Genomic DNA, 19,404 nt, shown 5'->3' on the forward strand with positions numbered 1-19,404 from the left:
GAACTTTGATGGTAAGGCATGAATGAGAACTAGACCATATTGGGTAGCCTATACCAAGAACCTGTTCCATTTGGAGAAGTAAGTTTTCTTGCTCTGTACCAGGATTTCTTGAACCTGTTAAGAGCAGTATCTTTCCATGGAGCTTAACCAGCTAGCACCCATGCCATCAAGTGCAGGGACTTCAGGTCAGGTGGAAAACTTCACCTGCTCTTGTGACAACAGGACTGGGTGGTCTGGGAACCCGACTGATAGTTGTGTGGACATTTGTAAGAGGTATTTCAGCCAGAACTGCCTAAGTCAGTAGGGAGCTATGAAGATGAGCATGGCCTAATCTTGTCTGGCTTTGGTAATCACTCTGATTCTGCTTGTCTTCAGTGGGAAGCGTATATACCCAGGCCTTGATTGCACTGCAGAAGGGTAGCATCTGGCAATCATCTCAGGCTCATGCCATCTCCAGAACAGAAGTTCAGACAATTAGCAAAGTGGACTTTCAATGGAGCCCCCCAGTGTAAAATATCAACTTGGTGACAGATTTTAGCAGTGAACACCTGCAGTTGGTGACAGACTCTGTATACAAAGTCTGTAAGGTTGTTACTGACTACTGGAAGGTGCAGAGGTACTGGGATTATGACGTGCAGTGACACCATCTAGTGCATAGCTGATATGCTGCCCATCACACAACACTACTGAGTATTGCAGGACAGGGAGGAACTCCACATGCACCATTCTGATAGCTCTGAGTTTTAAGAGCCATATGCAATGCCATGTCCTCTGGGGGCCATGTCCCTTGCATCTCTAAATGGTCCAGAGTTCCCCAGACTGACTAATGCCAAGATGAGGGAAAGAGTCATGTTGGAAATTTTTGGGATGCAGCCACCAGTCTAGAACTGAGAGGACATCAGATGGCATTAGGACTTTCTTGCTTACGGGGTGTATTGCAGGGGAATAGACTAACCTGAGCCAGAGTTGTAGTGACTTCAGGTGAAGTCTAGCAAGTGTGGTGCACATGTTCATGCAGACATATGGCATAATCATGAGAGACAAGTTCATATTGTTGTAACCAGGTGCATTTTAACCATGTTCAGTAATGACTGAAGTGGGAGGAATCTGTCCTCTGGCAAGTAAGGCCTCATTGTCATGGAATCTATCCTGGCCCCTACAAACTCTATCATCTGTGATGAGATAAGAAACAATTTCTCACTGTTCACCAGGAAGTCCAGTGGAATGAAGAGAGAGAGGGTGCAGTTGAGGCTTGTCAGTGTTTCCTTATGTGATCGACCCCAATCAGACAGTTGCCTATGCAGGGTTAAACGTGGATTCCTTTCTTTTTTAGGTTTGCCACCACCATGCAAGGCATTTCATAAGGACTCTCATTGCAGTAGAGGGTCTATTTTGTACTGGTAATGAATTGGCCCCACTGTAAATCAGGTACTTCCTGTGGAGCAGGTGGATGGCAATGTGCAAGTATGTGTCCTGTGTGTCAAGCCACAAGCCAGTCCTGAGCCACAATAGATGAAATGATGGCTGCAAGTATTATCATCCTGAATCTGAGGCAGCATATGTACTTGTGCAGTCTCCTGAGGTCTAGGGCAGGAAGAATAACCCTTTTCTTCTTCTTCAGAATAAGGAAATGTTAGGAGTAGAAGCCTATGTCCCTGTATTCTTGCAGCAGCTCCTCTATAGTCCCCTAACAAGGCCACTTCTTGTTCTAATAGGCTGTCAAGGAAGGATCCCTGTAAAGTGATGAGGAAAGATAGCATGTAGAGGGCAGGGAATGAATATGGATGGGGTAGCCATAAGCAATGATGTCTAACACGTATTTATCATCTGTAATCTTTACCACCTGTGATGGAAAGTGGTGAGGTGATTTCCAAACGTCTGCTCTGGGTACATGCATGTGTGAGTGCAATAGATAGAGATTTAGAAGACCAAAACCAAACTTTATTTATAACTGCTTACAATGTAATTAAAATAACGATTCCTCCTACTGCTTACTCCCCGTCTGATGTTTTAATACTCAGTAGTGAACTGTCATGTCCTAAACAGAGGATGATGATTTTGGGAAAGAAGAAGCAATAGTGTAAAAGCAAAAACATGAACTCATGGGGGAAATTCTTTTTTTCATGCAAATACAAATGATACATTATCTGTTTTAGGCATTAAGTGAGCTTTTATGTATTCATTTTTATGTATTAGTTTAACAGAATATTTTTCAAACTTTTCCATTCATCGTTAACAATTTCAACATCTTAGCAATTTGGAGTGAGACACCTTCATTTTGGATTCATTTTAAGGTAGTCCATGAAGTCTTTTCACCCTTGTAACAAATGATATGTTTCAATGAGACATTTAAAACCCCACTCAATAATTTGAAATCTCTTTAATTTAAATCTGTTTTAGCTTGAGAGATCTGTTTCTAAACCCATTATGACATTGTCTCCTTTTCAAAGAGGGTATCTGAGAGAGCCCACTGAATGTCACCATCTCTATGCACTTCCTCCCCACTACACTGTAACAATTTCTCAAAATATTTTTTCTGTGTCTCATAATGCAAAGCATCAGCAAGAAGGGTAATTATGCTAACTACTTGTCAATGTCAAAATCTAACATAGCTTTAGAGATTGATTACCCCTGCTAATTGTCAGCAAGGGTGTATCAGTGAGACAAATAATTTTTTATAAAAGGGTATTTGAAATGCATATGCTGCAGCAAAGTTTCATATGTTAGAAGGTCAGGGTAATTTCACATTTCATTTTATATTTATTAATGAGAGGGAAAGAAAAGATGGAACAGGCACATATGAACAGGTAGGAATTCTGTATTCTGAATGATACCTTTAACCACAGATGACATACTGTGTCAGTGAAACTAAAATCCACGGTTAACATAATCATGACTGAAAAAGTGCAAAATATGCTAATAAAATACTTGAGAAGGATGCCATCAATGCTGTCATCAATTTCAGGGCCCAAGGGGTGGTAGTAAGTACACCCATTCCCATTGTACAGCTTCATTTTCTCTCCCTTCTCCTTCCCCTTTCACTCTTTACTGTTGAGAATGTTCAGGACTCCAGAGTCCACACTTTATAACCTGATGGACTCCATGAGGATCATCATTTATTATATGGAGATATACCTATCACATAGAACTGAAGGGACCTTGGAAGGTCATTGAGTTGAGGCCAGTCCAGTCCCCTGTCTTCACAGCAAGACCAAGTACTGTCTCTGACAGATTTTTGCCTCAGATCCCTAAATGTCCCCTAAAGGATTGTATCAAAGGGGTAGCTGTATTAGTCTGGATCTGTAAAAGCAGCAAAGAGTCCTATGGCATCTTATAGACTAACAGATGTATTGGAGCATGAGCTTTCATGGGTATTCACCCATGAAAGCTCATGCTCCAATACATCTGTTAGTCAGGTGCTACAGGACTCTTTGCTCCCTTAAGGATTGAACTCACAACCATGGGTTTAAGCAGGCTAATCCTCAAACCACTGAGCTATCTCTCCCCCCCAAAGAAAGATAAGCTTGGGGAGGTGAACAATATGCAAAGGAGTCAAAGTCAAGATTTTTTTTTCACCCATGAGTCAAAGGATTTTCAGTTTGTTAGATTTTCTCTGTTCAATCTACATTTCAGAATGGACAGTTGACTTTTTTCAGGTAAATCTAAAGCAACTTAAAAATTGGGGGCACCATGAAGAGCTTTGTACAACTTAATTCAAATTTATAGGGACTTTAAAAGTTTAAATATTTGTAATGGCCATTCAATGTCAGACCTGCGGGTGGCTATCTTACAACAGAAAAACTTCAAAAACAGACTCCAACGAGAGACTGCTGAGCTGGAATTGATATGCAAACTAGACACAATCAACTCAGGATTGAATAAGGACTGGGAATGGCTGAGCCATTACAAACATTGAATCTATCTCCCCTTGTAAGTATTCTCACACTTCTTATCAAACTGTCTGTACTGGGCTATCTTGATTATCACTTCAAAAGTTTTTTTTCTCTTACTTAATTGGCCTCTCAGAGTTGGTAAGACAACTCCCACCTGTTCATGCTCTCTGTATGTGTGTATATATATCTCCTCAATATTTATTCCACTCTATATGCATCTGAAGAAGTGGGCTGTAGTCCACGAAAGCTTATGCTTTAATAAATTTGTTAATCTCTAAGGTGCCACAAGTACTCCTGTTCTTATTACTTAGTACAGTCTCACAATAGATCTGTTAAGCACATGGATAATTGTGTGTGTGGCATGGAAGAGCCTGGGTGATCTCTTCCTGTCCTCACCCTCTTTTAAAAAAACACCTGGAATTTCCCAGGTAATACAGAAAAAACAACAATTCATAAATGGAACTATTTGGCTTGACCCTACTGGAAAGCCTGGTCTTGCATTAAATCACAGAAATGCAGGGCTAGAAGGGACGTGAAGAGGCCATCTAATCCAGCCCCCTGCACTGCAATAGTAAACCTAGACCATCCCTGAAAGGTGTTTGTTCAACCTGTTCTTAAAAGCCCCCCAGTCACGGGGATTCTATAACCTCCCTTGAAAGCCTATTACAATGTTAACTATCATTGCAGTTAGAACGTTTTTTTCCTAATATCTAACCTACATCTCCCTTGCTGCAGGTTACACCAATTATTACTTGTCCTACCTTCAGTGGACATGGAGAACAATTGATCGCTGACCTTTTTATAGCAGCTCTTAATATATTTGAAGACTGTTACCAGGTCTTCCCTACCTCCAGTCTTCTTTTCTCAGTTCTTTTAACCTTTTCACATATGTTAAGTTTTCTAATCCTTTCATCATTTTTGTTCCTCTCCTATGGACTCTCCAATTTATCCACATCTTTCTGAGAGTGTGGTGTCCCAAACACGACACAGTACTTCAGTTCAGGCCTCACCAGCTAACTAGAAAACAAAAAACCCAAACCAAAGTGTGTATACATAATATATAAATACAGTGCAAAATTTAACTCAAGCTCAACTATGCTAAATAAACTATGTAGGTATATATGTACATGTATAATATTTCTGACTCATGTATTGGACTACATATATTCGCACACATTTCCCCAGTTATTAATGCATTCTGGTAATATTTGTCTTTGTCTAAACAACCCATTGTGACTTGCCAGTTGAAGTTCTGTGGTGATTTTGCAGAATGCCTTTTCAACTAATTTATTTGGAATAGAAACCAATTTACATTCTCAAAAGCAATTCAAAAGATAAAAAATAGACCAAATACTTTATCTCTGTATGCTTCCTTAAAAATAAGGGAAAAACCATCACATGATTTATAATATGAATTGCAGTTCAGCATATTTTTCAGTAGCAATTATAAGTTACATATTGTCTATGCATGCAAATTTGATGTGGTGCCCAAAGCACTTAGAAGCCTATTCTTCCTGTACTCTTTATTCAAGCAAAACGCCCACTGAAGTAAATTAGAATTTTGTCTGAGCAAGGTATGCAGGATGAGGCCCTTTAATTGCCATGCTACAAACTTTTTGTTCTAATGTTTTGCCTTGATCAAATTTAATTGGGCATTTTTAAACACTTACCCTCTACTACTTTTTAATATGTCTCATTCCTACAGCAGCAAAACATTAACACTAGGCCACAGTAGAATTTAATTTTTCTAATTGAAATGTAACACTGCACAGCAACTTTTGTATCCTCTCAGCAACACAAGTAGCAATAAAAGACAAAAATAAATTGGTCCTTTACTCATGAGCTAAAAATGTTGCAGACGCAGCTTGCTCAGCCACTGTAGGAGGGAAAAATTCATATTGTTCTGAAGCTACATATCATTCATCATTTTACCTATCTAGTTATTCATACAGCATTCACCACCATGATAAGCAGCAATGATGGGATTTCAAAGAGCTACACTTCTTCCCTTTTCAGGTGGAAGACTTGCAGGTGTGAGACTGGCAGGTTTGACACAAGTAATTTAAGCGTGGGGGAGAGGGAAAAAGAGAAGATCCTTGGTGGGGAAGGAGTAGAGGTGGTGGTGGTTATAGGGAGGATAGAAACAATAATGTGTTCATAACTTTGAAAGCAGTTCTCCAATCCAGTTCAATTTCATCTATGCCACTGACCCACCCCAAGTTACCTATAAAAATGTGGAAAATCAGAACTGTAGGAAGTTATTCCTAGGTTTATATATGAGTCAAAATTGATCATTAATAACAAATCTCTTAATTGGCTATACTGCATGTTTATTTCTACTGAAAACAACAATGAAAATAAAGCCTTAGCTTACTATAACAAAGGCAGTGAATTTTCCACCATTGGTCTATAATGATTGACAGAATACATTAATGAAAGGTTGTTGTTATTACTAATTTACACTTTTACATTTTGTCAGGCTCCCAATATTGGGACTACTTTCAACACAACCCTTACAGGCAATATAGATCAAATACCCAACACAGAGTTGTAAATGTGCACAATTGCTTCCTTTCCACCCTCACAACCCCAACCACTTTTGACTGATACCTTTGTGGAAGTTTTGGGAAACCTGAAGTTGCTTACTGGTACCTTCTCAGAGATATTGATATCCTTGAGCAGACAATGCACACTGAAGGAAACCCCAGGCTAAAACTAAATCTTGTCCTACATCAATGACTTTTAAAACATTTTTCTACCCCTTTCATGTGCTACTCTAACCCTTTGTACCTAAGGACTTTGCACTCACAAACTCCCTTCCCTGATTCTGGTACTAATTAGACATATCAACACTCTAGCTGTACTTGGAAGAGAAAACAAAAATGAAAATAACACACTGGTCCTTGATACTCAGCTTTGGGCAAGGAGCACACAGCACAGCTCCGGAGGGTAAAAGGTTTGGTTCCTCAAACATAAATAAGAGCACCCTCATTCCTATTATAAATTATGCTGGTTGGCGATGGCCCCAAGGAGCCATGGGAGCAGCTGGGAACTGCTGTAGGGATATTAAAGAAGGTACTAACAGTGATTCCCCCAAGTGACAGTGACCCTCCCCCATAATTTGTTCTACACACTTTAAAATCCAACGGTTTCACCAAGTACAAAAATCTTTTGGGTCTTCTGTTAAAACTTGTAAGCTACTGTCTGTAGAAACCATTGATTGTATCTGTCCTGTGAAAGATACTTTATCACTATGTAAAACTTACAAACAAGTTAATTGACTTTGTTCTTGAAGTAACTGATATAATGTAAACAAATGCTATAAGCCGTTAAGTGACTTTTACTTCATTGTAACAGCAACGGCTCCTAGGAACAGACCACCACCCTCTGTGATTAAAAGGCTGGGAGTCTCAAATGAATTAGCACACACCCCAAAAGTGGTGGAGACAATAAATTAAAATATGGTTAAGATATGGAATGTATGTTGATGAATGCTTGATGTACATGAATGGTTAGGGAGGTGCCAGCCTAGAAAGGAAGTATCCATCGGCCGAAGAATGTGTAAAGTGGACCACCAGAACCCCCGGAGTGTAAACTGGGATCCACCCCATCACCTGGAAGGATGAGAAACACAAACTTTGGACAGTGTGGAGCCACCAGGAATGTGCCCAGGAATGTGCCATCCGCTGATTGAGTCAGCAACAGCAGGATGAAACAGCTCCCATGGACTAACATAGGAATTAATTCCTATAAGAATGGACTCTCAAGACTGAGGATTTTGAGTCTCTGGTTCTGCTGCCAGCCTCCAGGAGCATCAGGTGCACCTGACACAGACTCGGCTCCATCCTCATGACCAAGATACCTGGCCAGTAACTTGGCATGAGCAACTTCTAGGCTGGTAACTATAACACCCATACAGAACTTTAAATAAATGATTGTGTGAATGAATATATATATAATATATATGTATATATATGTATATATATGTGTGTGTGTGTGTGTGTGTGTAAGGAATAAGTAGTGATAGGAATAGATAGTCAAACAACGTTGTTTACTTTTATCTTTTGCTTTATCATTATATTTACAATAAATGTGGCATCTTTGCCTTATCCCTCTTCATAAGATCCTGATGTTTTTTATTCTATTGGTATAACACTGCCAGAGCACAGGGAAGACCCATATCCACTTTCCCCAACCACGTTAGCTGCAGGGAGGGGGCTCATCATAGGAGCAATTACACCAGCTCTATAACACTGGAGGATTCCTCTACCTTGGAGTGATCCTCCTGTGTGTCTGGCTACGGTCGCTTTGCTCCCACAGCATGGCCCAAAGCAAGGATAATTCAGGGACAGTCTGGGGCATTATTACATGAAAAACACTGTGAGAAAATGTATACAGTAAAACATGCATGTTTATTACAACATTGCCAGCAACAAAACCACCTTAGCCAATGCTCCACGCTGCTAGTGGAACATTATAAATATCTGCTCCTACACAACCATGGACACAGCAGCACCTGATGCAGATTTTGCAACTGTCATTAAGGCTTTTCTTACTTCTGAGGCTTTACTACTGTAGTATGACCTACTTAGGGCTACCCTAAAAGTACAACCTGGAAACTTCAGCTACTATGGAGTGTAACTGCCCACCAGAGCAAGGTTGGCAGGAGGAACATGTCACACCTCTTCGCAAGTATTTGCACCGGCTTCTTGTGGCATCTAGATTCAATTTAAAGTGTCAGTGATGATCTTTAAAGCCCAGAATTGTCATGGACCCAGGTATTTATGAGACTGTCCCCTGGCCCTCTATCCTGTCATAAGAGTTAAGATCAGCTGGGAAACACTAACTATTGGAACATTCATTTGAATATTCCACTTCTGGCAGCAGGGATTTCTCAGCCCACGGCCTCCTTATTTTGAGTTCCTGATCCTTAACAGTTCATAAGAGTCTGAATCTAGTGACTTTTAGGGTAAGATGCAGTTATCTTGTTTAGCATCTGATGAGATATTTTGTGCTTTACATTTTTGTAACTGTCAGGATGACAGGCACTATGGAAATTGAAAGAGAAAGAAAGAAAGAACGAAAGAACGAAAGAAAGAACGAAAGAAAGATGTCAGCCTTTTATTCAGCTATTACAATAAGTGACAGATACTCTCATTATGAAATTCCCCCAGCTCTTTGTTATCCTACTTGAACCTTAGAACTATGCACCTGACTCATCTGTATTGTAGATTGAAATAAATTTTTAGGACAATACAGCAAGATTTTAGAGCAGTTCTGTTGGACAGGGAGAATGGATATTTCCCAAAGGCAAAGGTCAACATCATATGGCTGATCCAATCAGAAGAAAACACATGACAGTCCTGAATACAGGTTCTATGTAGTGCCTTCACCTTCTATTGCCACAAAATATTTTTCATAATGTAACTCAAGAGAAGAGGCTTAGATGATAACAGAAATAACAAGTAATTTTACATTCAGATAAAAAATGTGACAATCATTAAACAGATTTTGCATGGAGTTTAAAGCAAAACTTCCAGTGACTTAATCAATAAGCTTTCTTGTACTGACAAAGTGGATTATGCTCCGATAAACTGTTTTGTTTTGTTTTTTTGGAAAAGCAACAGAATGGACCAAGGTATGGGAGTAACTTTACCTGCTGCCGCTTCTCAAATTCCAACTTGATGCGGGACTTGATGCAGTTGCAAGTGTCCTGATATGTCTGCTGCAGAGCAAGTTCCATGAGGTGCTTGTGGTATGCTCCTGCCAGGTTTCCACAGACAAAAATGATAGCATTTGCCAATATCTAAGGGGGTAAAAAAAGAACAGGCGAGTCAGTGAACTTCTTTAAATGAGATATCAGGAAATAATCACAAGCAGCAGCAAAACAGATTTTTGTAGTTAATGTGTTTTGTTCCTGCTTGAAGTTTATATTTAATGGACCTTCTCCTTTCAAAAAGCCCTATTAATTACAGTCACAAAATCCTCAGAGATGACTTGTTTTGTTTTTTTTTCATTTTTTTAAAAACAACTTAGAACTCTGATGAACAAATGTGTTTGCCTGTTTTATGATATACTGAAAAAGGAATTCAGTTCATGTTCTATGTGCAATATTGAGCATTAATTAGGTGCTGGCCTGCTTTACTACTGCTAAGTGACAGTCTTTGCTATTAATAACTATGTTATTGTTAAGGTCTTTCAATAGACCATTTTCTTTAGTACACCTCTACCCCGATATAACACAACCCGATATAACATGAATTCTGATATAACGCAGTCAAGCAGTGCTCCGGGGGGGGCGGGACTGCACACTCCAGCGGATCAAAGTAAGTTCGCTATAACGCAGTTTCACCTATAACACGGTAAGATTTTTTGGCTCCCAAGGACAGTGTTATATTGAGGTAGAGGTGTAGTATAAAATATGTATGATTTGTTAGGGAAGAGCCAACAGGACTTTTGAAAAGAGAAATCATGCCTCACCAACCTATTATAATTTTTTGAGGGGGTCAACAAATATGGACAAGGATGCTCCAGTGGATATAGTGTACTTGGACTTTCTGAAAGCCTTTGACAAGGTCCCTCACCAAAGGCTCGTAAGCAAACTAAGAAGTTGTAAGATAAGAGGGAAGGTCCTCTCATGATCAGTAACTGATTAAAAAATAGGAAGGCAGGATACCAGGCTAAATGGATCATTGATCTGATCCAATATGCCAGTCAGTTTTCAGAATGGAGAGAGGTAAATAGTGGGGCCTCCCAGGATCTGTACCAGGACCAGTACTGTTCAACATATTCATAAATGATCTGGGAAAAGGTAAACAGTGAGGTGGCAAAGTTTGCAGATGATACAAAATATCTCAAGATAGTTAAGTCCAGAGCAGACTGTGAAGAGTTACAAAGGCATCTCACAAAACTGGGTGACTGAGCTACAAAATGGCAAATGAAATTCAGTGTTGCTAAATGCAAAGTAACGCATATTGGAAAATATAATCCCAACTATACATACAAAACGATGGAATCTAAATTAGCTGTTACCACTCAAGAAAGAGATCTTGGAACCATTGAAGAAAGTTCTCTGAAAACATCCACTCAATGTGCAGTGGCAGTCAAAAAAGCTAGCAGAATATTAGGAACCATTAGGAAAGGGATAGATAAGAAGACAGAAAATATCATAATGCCAATTTATAAATCCATGGTACACCTACACCTCGAAAACTGTGTGCATTTATGGTCACCCCATCTCAAAAAAAAACCCACATATATTTGAATTTTAAAAGGTACAGATAATTAAACAAAAATTATTAAGGATATGGAACATCTTCCATATGAGGAGAGATTAAAAAGATTGGGACTGTTGATCTTGAAAAGAGATAACAAAGGAGGGATATAATAGCGGTCTATAAAATCATGAATGTTGTGGAGAAAGTGAATAAGGAAGTATTATTTATCCCTTCACACACTACAAGAACCAGGGCTCACCCAATGAAATCGATAGGAAGCAGGTTTAAAACTCACATATGGAAGTAGTTCTTCACACAACCCACAGTCAATCTTATTGCCAGGGGATGTTGTGAAGACCAAAAGTATAAATGGGTTAAAAAATGAATTAGATAAGTTCGTGGAGAATAGGCCCATTAATACTATTACCAAGATGCTCAGGGATGCAACCCCATGCTCTGGGTGTCCCTAAGCCTCTGACTGCCAGATACTGTGATTGGACAACAGGAAACGGATCACTTGATAGTTGCCCTGTTCTGTTCATTCCCTTTGAAGCATCTGGCATTGACCACTGTTGGAAGGCAGAATACCAGGCTAAATGGACCACTGATCTGATCCAACAGAACAGCAGAAACCACCTGGCACGTACTGGTGAATCTGGCCATAAAAGTTAAACAAAAAAATTGATAATTCATATTTTCAGATAATTAAAAATAGAAAATGGTAACATCCTCTTTTACATTTCTAGTTTAATGTTCATTTATGAATTTTTAATATAAAAATAATTTATTGTATGAATACAGAACAGAGTTAACGTTGTTTTAAGGTGGTTCTCTCTGTAGTGAAACTATGAAGGGGGATGTAATATGTCTTTTAAAAATCAATTTAATCTGGCACCACAAAAACTCAAATGCCTTAATCATAATTGTATGGTTATTGCATGATGTCATTACAGGGCAAAGATAAGATATGAGTGCCCTAACTGTATATTTCTACATGGGGAAAGGAAGGAGGGAACAGAGAGAGAGAGTAAGCAACACGAGAGTGACTCTGTAGCCTGGTGGTTTTGCACACTGGTCTAGGATGTGGTAGACCCAGTGTTTAGTCCCCCCTACTCTAATGACTTTTTAATTATTTATCCACAGTTCAACAACTTCAACAGGGAGAGCGAGAGAGACCCACAAAACCCAGTGGTTACAGCACTAACCTGAGAGATGGCAGATCCCTGTTCAAATCGCTTCTCCTACACAGGTGGAGGTGGGATTTGAACTGCGAGTCTCCTACATCCCAGGTGAGTATCCTAACCATTGCACTAAAAGTTACGAGGAAGCGCCTCCTTGTCTGTTGAGTGTGAACTCAGTTGAGGGGTCCAATCCAGTAGGCATGCTCATGGGTCACCTACTGGATCAGGGCCCGCATGCAACTTAGATAGACAAATGCCTATCTTCCCCTGGTTTCTGAATTGTTCTGATGCATAGGCATGAGATAGGTGTCTGGGTGCCTAGTGGGAAGCAGCAAAGTGCACATGCTCAGAATCAGAAACACACTAGGGAGCTTTTACTGAAAAAACGTAGGTGCCAAATGAGTTTAGGCACTAACCGAGTACAGTGGGATTTTTGCGAATCTCAGTGGATCCTAAAACTAGGGGTCTTCACAACATCCCCTGGCAATAAGATTGACTGTGGGTTGTGTGAAGAACTACTTCCATATGTTAGTTTTAAACCTGCACCTAACGCCTTGTGTGTATCAGACCTTAGTGCTTGGGTTTTTTTTTTTTTTGTGAAACTTAATGTTTCTAGCTACAGGATAGTGGTGGGTGAGCCTCAAGAAATGCCTGGCAGCCTCCTACTTTGGTGATTCTTGGCTGTGATGTTCATCTATGTGTTGAATAATTCTGTTCTTTATTATAGTTTCGACCAATTTGCCTGGTACTGAAACTATGTTTAAAAAATTGGCTTCACATTAGCTATCCTCCAGTCATCTGGTACAGAAGCTGATTTAAGCGACAGGTACATAGCACAGTTATCAGAGAGGTAGCTGTGTTAGCTTGTATCCACAAAAACAATAAGGAGTCCGGTGGCACCTTAAAGACTAACAGATTCATTTGGGCATAAGCTTTCAAGGGTAAAAAACCCACTTCTTCAGATGCATGGAGTGAAAATTACAGACACAGGCATAAATATATAGGGTGACCAGACAGCAAATGTGAAAAACCAGGATGGGGGGTGGGGGGTAATAGGAGCCTATATAAGAAAAAGACCCCAAAATTGGGACTGTCCCTATAAATCAGGACATTTGGTCACCCTATAAATATATATTCTTACAAGTGGAGAACCAGTATACATGGCAGAGGGGCATTTCTGGCAAATGGTGTGGCGACACTATCAGAGGACCCAACCACATCTGAGTTCCTTCAGAATTCTTGGGTGAATACCATCAGGTCCTGGTGACTTATTACAGTTTAATTTATCCATTTGATCAAAACCCTCCTCTGCTGACACCTCAAGATGGGACAGTTCCTTGGATTTGTCATCTAAAAAGAATGGGTCAGGTTGGGAAATCTTACTCACATCCTCTGCAGTGCAGACCAATGCAAATAATTCATTTGAGTTCTCCACCATGACCTTGTCTTTCTTGAGTGCTCCTTTAACATCTCAATAGTCTGATGTTTGGCAGGCTTCCTGATTCTGATGTACTTAAAAAAATGTTTGGGCTAGTTTTTGAGTCTTTTGCTTAGTTGCTCTTCAAATACTTTTTTAGCCTACCTAATTGTACTTTTCCACTTTACTTGTCAGAGATCATGCTTCTCTCTATTTTTTTCACTGGGATTTGATGTCCAATTTTGAAAGGATGCCTTTTTGCCTCCAAGAACCTCTTTTACTCTGTTGTTTAGCCATGGTGGCATATTTTTGGTCCTTGTACTATTTTTTTTTAATTTGAAGTATACATTTAATTTGAGCCTGTATTATAATGTTTTTAAACATTTCCATGCAGGTTGCAAGCATTTCATTTTTGTGACTGTTCCTTTTAATTTACATTTCATTAGCTTCCTCATTTTTGTGTAGTTCCCCTTTCTGAAGTTAAATATTACTGTAGTGGGCTTCTTTGTAATTTCCCCTTCCCCATCAAGGATATTAAATTTAATTATATTATGGTTGCATGCACACAGAGTTTCTCTCTCAATTCTACCCCTCCTTACATGCCCCTGCTTGCACACACACATACCATTTCCCACTCTCTTTTGCACACACACAAACACATTTCCCAGCATATACAAACATACATAAACACACACGCTGTTCACCACTTGTCTTCTTCCTCCTGCATCCTCTACATTTCCCCCTCCACATGGACACACACAATGTTGCCTCCTTCCTTTTGTCATCCCTGCTAAGTAGATTTGGAGCAATAGCTTTGGAAAGAAATAACTGGGATTTAATGTCCATTTTTGCTGTTATTTTTCAAAGCTGAAAGTGTATCTGTCAGTACTGGCTGGTACCAAATAGTTCCCTCAGAATGACTCATTCAGAATTACCCTCTTTCGAAATGGCTGCCATTTCCCATTGTTCTCAGTGGGACTGAGGTTATATGCTGATGCCCACTTTCAAAATGGCTATCACCTCTCATTGTTCCCAGTGATAATTGGCCCAGGGATGATGGGGGCTTTTGTAAAGGCATCACTCAGTGCACTCTCTATTCACAGTACTGCATGCTAGGAATGTGCAGCTTTATTCAACTACATAGTGTAACTCTCTAACTCCCTTACCATAAACTGGGCCCAGCCAGAACTAAAGATTGCATCCCAGAAGTGTTGCTGCCTTATTGGCAGGCAACCCTCCCTTGAGCAGATAGGAGGCTAGAGAGAGCAGCAGCCCCAGATGTTCCAAAAAAGGGGAGCTCTGATGGGCTCTTTACCCCACAGACCAGTAGGATTACCACCTTTGAAATTGAAAAATAACCCAGCACACCCCCACGTAAGGAAAGCGTGCTGCAACCTCAACCCCCAACTACAAGGCAACTCTACAACCTCCCCCTTCAACAGCCACTTATAGTCTGCAGCGAGATAACAAATATAGATAAGATTGATAACATTGCATGTTTCCTCACTCTCAGGTGACTCAAACCCTCTCTCACATACAGGCACGATGCACTTGCCTGTTGGTGGGCTAACAGTTGCATTTGTATTTTTAACAGTTTTGATGTTGCCTAAACTCTGATTGCTTAAACTCCGGAAGGGGAACACTGCAGTATCTTTAGCTGGGCACAGAAACTTTTAACATTATATCTCCCAGTGTACTGGGATAATAATGCAAACCTTCAAAATATTAAAAAGCGTTTAAAAAAACCTGGCAGATTAAATGATTTTTCTGGAAACTGGCAAATCCATTAAAAAAAAAAAAGGTTAGCCAAATACCAGCCAGGTGGTAAACCTAGAGACCAAATGCCTGTGAGAGACGACACAGGCCTTCTCCCTGGGGTGTCAGCTGAAAGGAAAGAGAGAGGGAAAGCAATGAAGAGAGCCAGAAATGGAGGGAGCTCCCAGCTCCCCTCACAGACTGACTGTTTTTACTATGGTCCCAATCCACATTTGGGAAACTCTGCCAAGTGAGGTTTCCCTAGGGCCTGCCACACCATTGTGAAGGAAATGACAGGCTGACAGACAGTGCAGCTGACTGTCGCAGCTGTCACCACCTACAGCCTGATCACTAAGTTACTTCAGCCAGGAGGAAGAGCAGAAAGCTTATATGATCTAAGCTTTTTACCACAATGTGAGGAGGATTCAGACCATCCCTTGGAGCTGAAAAGCTATTTCTGAAACCCAAACAGCTCTGCAGATCATTGGATCCCCCAGACTAGACCAACAGCGGGTGCCTGGTGCCTCACCAACAGGGACCTGGACTGGGGACTGACATGTTACAGGTAAGGTTGCCAATTTTGGTTGGACATATTCTTGGATGTTTCATCACATGACAGAATCTTTAATTAAAGTTTAATCTTTAATTCCTGGAGACTCCGGGACAATTCTGGAGGGTTGGCAACCCTAGTTAGAGGGCCAACTTAACATTAAGAGTCAAGGAGACTTTGTGAAAGAAAAAAATGGTTTCTGGAACTCTCTCTCAATCTAGTCATATATATATATATATATATATATATATAGTATAACTCATTCTTTGCATTTCTGTGTTTATCATTTCTATTATTAATATAAAGTTTATTGGAGTTGTTTGGTAATTTGACAACTGTGTACTTCTTTATGAAGTGAGTACAGTATCCATTGTTAGGATGGATTACCCATTATTTTCCAGGAGGCACAACCATTAGAGCATCAGTTTGAATAGTCCAGATCACCAGAGGGAGCAGTCATGAGTTTGGCATAGAGATCCACATTGGCAGAAAAAGACCCATGACCTCAGGAAATAAAGCACATCCCACATCTCCTGAGTTTTCACCCTCAGATGTGCCAGGGCATTACAATAGCAAAATCCACTAACTGAATAGGAAGTAAGGGCGAAGTGGAGCATGACTCCAACCCATAATATTCTGAGTAACCCAGTTAAATTCTCTATCACCACTTTACTACAGTGGTCTCCTATGGCATCAGAGGGGAAGAGAGGAACACTCAGTCTCCTTAAGAACAATGGGAAATGGATGTCCAGACCCTTCCTGGCAACCTAAGAACAGCATGCTGCTTCTGTCTCATGGAGAACAATGAGAGATGGCACCCACTTTGAAAGAGAGCAGGTCTTCATGAAATTCTCTGTTGTAGAACATTATTCTTCAGCCTTCAGCCCCATACTAACAGTTATGAAGAGTAGTGGGAGAGAGAGAGACCATGAGCCTTTAAAAAATGTCAAATGTAGCCTAGTTCCAAAATTTCTCTAAGTTTAACTTATATGAGAATTTGAAGGATCTGTGTTAACTCCTTTGTTAAGATAATTTAAGACAAAAAAGTTTTGACACACTGTGCTATATTTCTTTAAGGGGCCATTTTAAAATTAATATCAATTCCTAAACTAATTAACAGTTTCTAAACTCAAAAGTAGGTATTGTAAGTCTGGATGGGGGGGTCTACGCTATATTTCTCAGACATAAAGAAGTCTGAATTTCTGTGTTAAGTGCACAACTCAGCGTAACCTTAACTGGTGCCTCCATAATCTGTTACTGGAGGAGATTACTATGATGAGAGAGATGCAAAAACAGGCCTCAGGTTAAAAGAATGAGTAAATATATGAGTGTTTGGGGTAATCTGGGTTAAACGTAAGAAAGACAAGGTAGAAAGGAAAATAGAAAAGAAGAAATGTGTTCTATCCTTCCCCAGTCTCTTTTTTGTTCATTGCTTATTACACTTTTAGGGGCAAGGGCAGTGTATTTTACCATCTGTAAAGAGCTAGCATGCACTTAGGTACTATATACATAATAATAAGTACATAGCATATGAAAAATAGCAATTCTTTCTAAAATAAAATTAAATTTGTGCTTAAGGTGAGCAAATTATCAAACAGAAACGTTCTGACAAACATGGTACCAGGGAATTTCAATTTGTTCTGTAATTCTACTCAAGTATTTCAGACATATCATGAACTTTTGCATCCATGAATAAAATTCTGCACTGTTTTCATGCTGTCTACATTACATCACAGCTACAAACACTAATGGGAGATACTGTGCCCCTGGGAGTTGTCATTAGAAGTAGCCCAAAACTAGCTCCCTTATTTCAACTCTCCTCTCAGCTTTGTGAGTGCCTTTTTAAAATGAGACCAGAACCAGGCATACTGGAAAACAAGTAAGTCTTTTGCAGGGAGAATCATTAGGAATGCCTGAGTTACATAACAAAGCACAAGGGTTGCTATGGCTTATACTTTTTTATCCTAGGTAGGGTGACTGCAAATTATATTCTTATTATTCTTATTTTTCCCATAAATGTGAAATCCCTTCATAAATCCTGCTAAGTGCTTGAGTTGTTGGGACAAGGAGTTTTGCAGAGTCATTATGTATTGTGCAAGAGTATTTCCTTTTATCTGTTTTAAATTTGTCTTGATGTATCTTTGTTAGTCTATTCATTATTTTGTATACCTCTATTGTGTCCACTCTCATTAGTCTTCTCTTTAGAGTAAATAGTCCTAAACTCTGTAATCTCTCTTCAGCAAGGACCACTTCCTTCAAAACATAATCTCGTGCTCAGATTTTACTGAGTCCTTATTCCAAGAAAAATCCAACTGATTTAATTGCCCAGGTACTGCCTTCACAATTTGTCCCCAGAAGAGAAATACAGCTATAATCCCAAAGAAATACTTTGAGGATAAGATTTTCAAAAGTGCTCAGCATTGCAAAATTCCCATCAATTTCAGAGCCTTTTTGAAAATCCCACCCTAAATGTATCTGCTCTTAAACATTATCAAGACAGCTAGATAACCCACTTGAGCCACTTAATTTAGTAAATGAACCCTAATAGACATTAAAAATGTGCTAAACAGCCAAAACCTATGTATAGTCTTCATATTGGTACTGGATCTAAATTCACAGCAGGTTGAATACATTTTAAGTATGACTGATTTTCTGTAAAAGGAGCTAGGATTTGCCCGCATATCATTCAAAACCTATAACATAACATATTATAACATAATATAAACTTTGGCATACTACGAGAAATTAAGCATTTTTATGTTGTGCCTAAAAGTTAAAAATCTAACAAATGAAATCAGTGTTTTGGTAATGTTTTATTTCCATCTATGTGATTTGAATTTTTAAGGGTGACGATATCACCAATCCCCTCCTTAAAGGAAATGGCTAGAACTAAAAACATCAATAGGAGAGGAAAGATGGTCAAGGTGCTAATCTAGAACTTTGAAAACCTAGGTCCCATTCCCTACTCTGCCACAGACTTCCTGTGTGGACAAGCCACTTACTGCTACATTCACAATGTGGCCTTATGCATCTAACTGCCACTTTACGTGCCCTGGTCCAACATTTAGGCACCACTGATATTCACAAAGCCGTCACTCAGAATATGCCTACATTTCCACTGGTAACGCACCTACATTTCTGTTGCTGAGCATGCGCATAGCCACCTAATTCCTGACACTGCCAAGCAGCTTGGTGCCTCACTCACGCTTAAGCCTCAGCAGAATTCACAAACTAGACATTCATCCACTTCTCACCTGTGGCGCATGTTCAACAGGTGCCTAATCGCATGCCTACCAGAATGGGCTCCCACAAGAGGAGGTGATGAAAATGGTGTTCTCCCCTGATAGCCCAGTGGCTAGCGCACTCACCTAGGATGTAACAGACTTGGGTT

General features: G+C 39.8%; 1 protein-coding gene across 3 annotated transcripts in view; it reads right to left on the bottom strand.

Annotated features, from left to right (window-relative positions):
- ADCY2 (adenylate cyclase 2) overlaps positions 1-19,404 on the bottom strand; it is a 459,988-nt gene that overhangs the window by 240,854 nt on the left and 199,730 nt on the right. For 2 of the 3 annotated variants that reach the window (XM_054018108.1, XM_054018110.1), the window contains exon 4: positions 9,550-9,699. The exons of the other annotated variant lie outside the window; for it this stretch is intronic. In XM_054018108.1, coding sequence (XP_053874083.1) covers positions 9,550-9,699 — 150 coding nt within the window. The remainder of the gene's footprint in view (positions 1-9,549; positions 9,700-19,404) is intronic. 3 annotated transcript variants of the gene reach the window in all.

Source organism: Malaclemys terrapin, chromosome 2, assembly GCF_027887155.1.
Source record: "Malaclemys terrapin pileata isolate rMalTer1 chromosome 2, rMalTer1.hap1, whole genome shotgun sequence".
NCBI lineage: Eukaryota > Metazoa > Chordata > Testudines > Emydidae > Malaclemys > Malaclemys terrapin.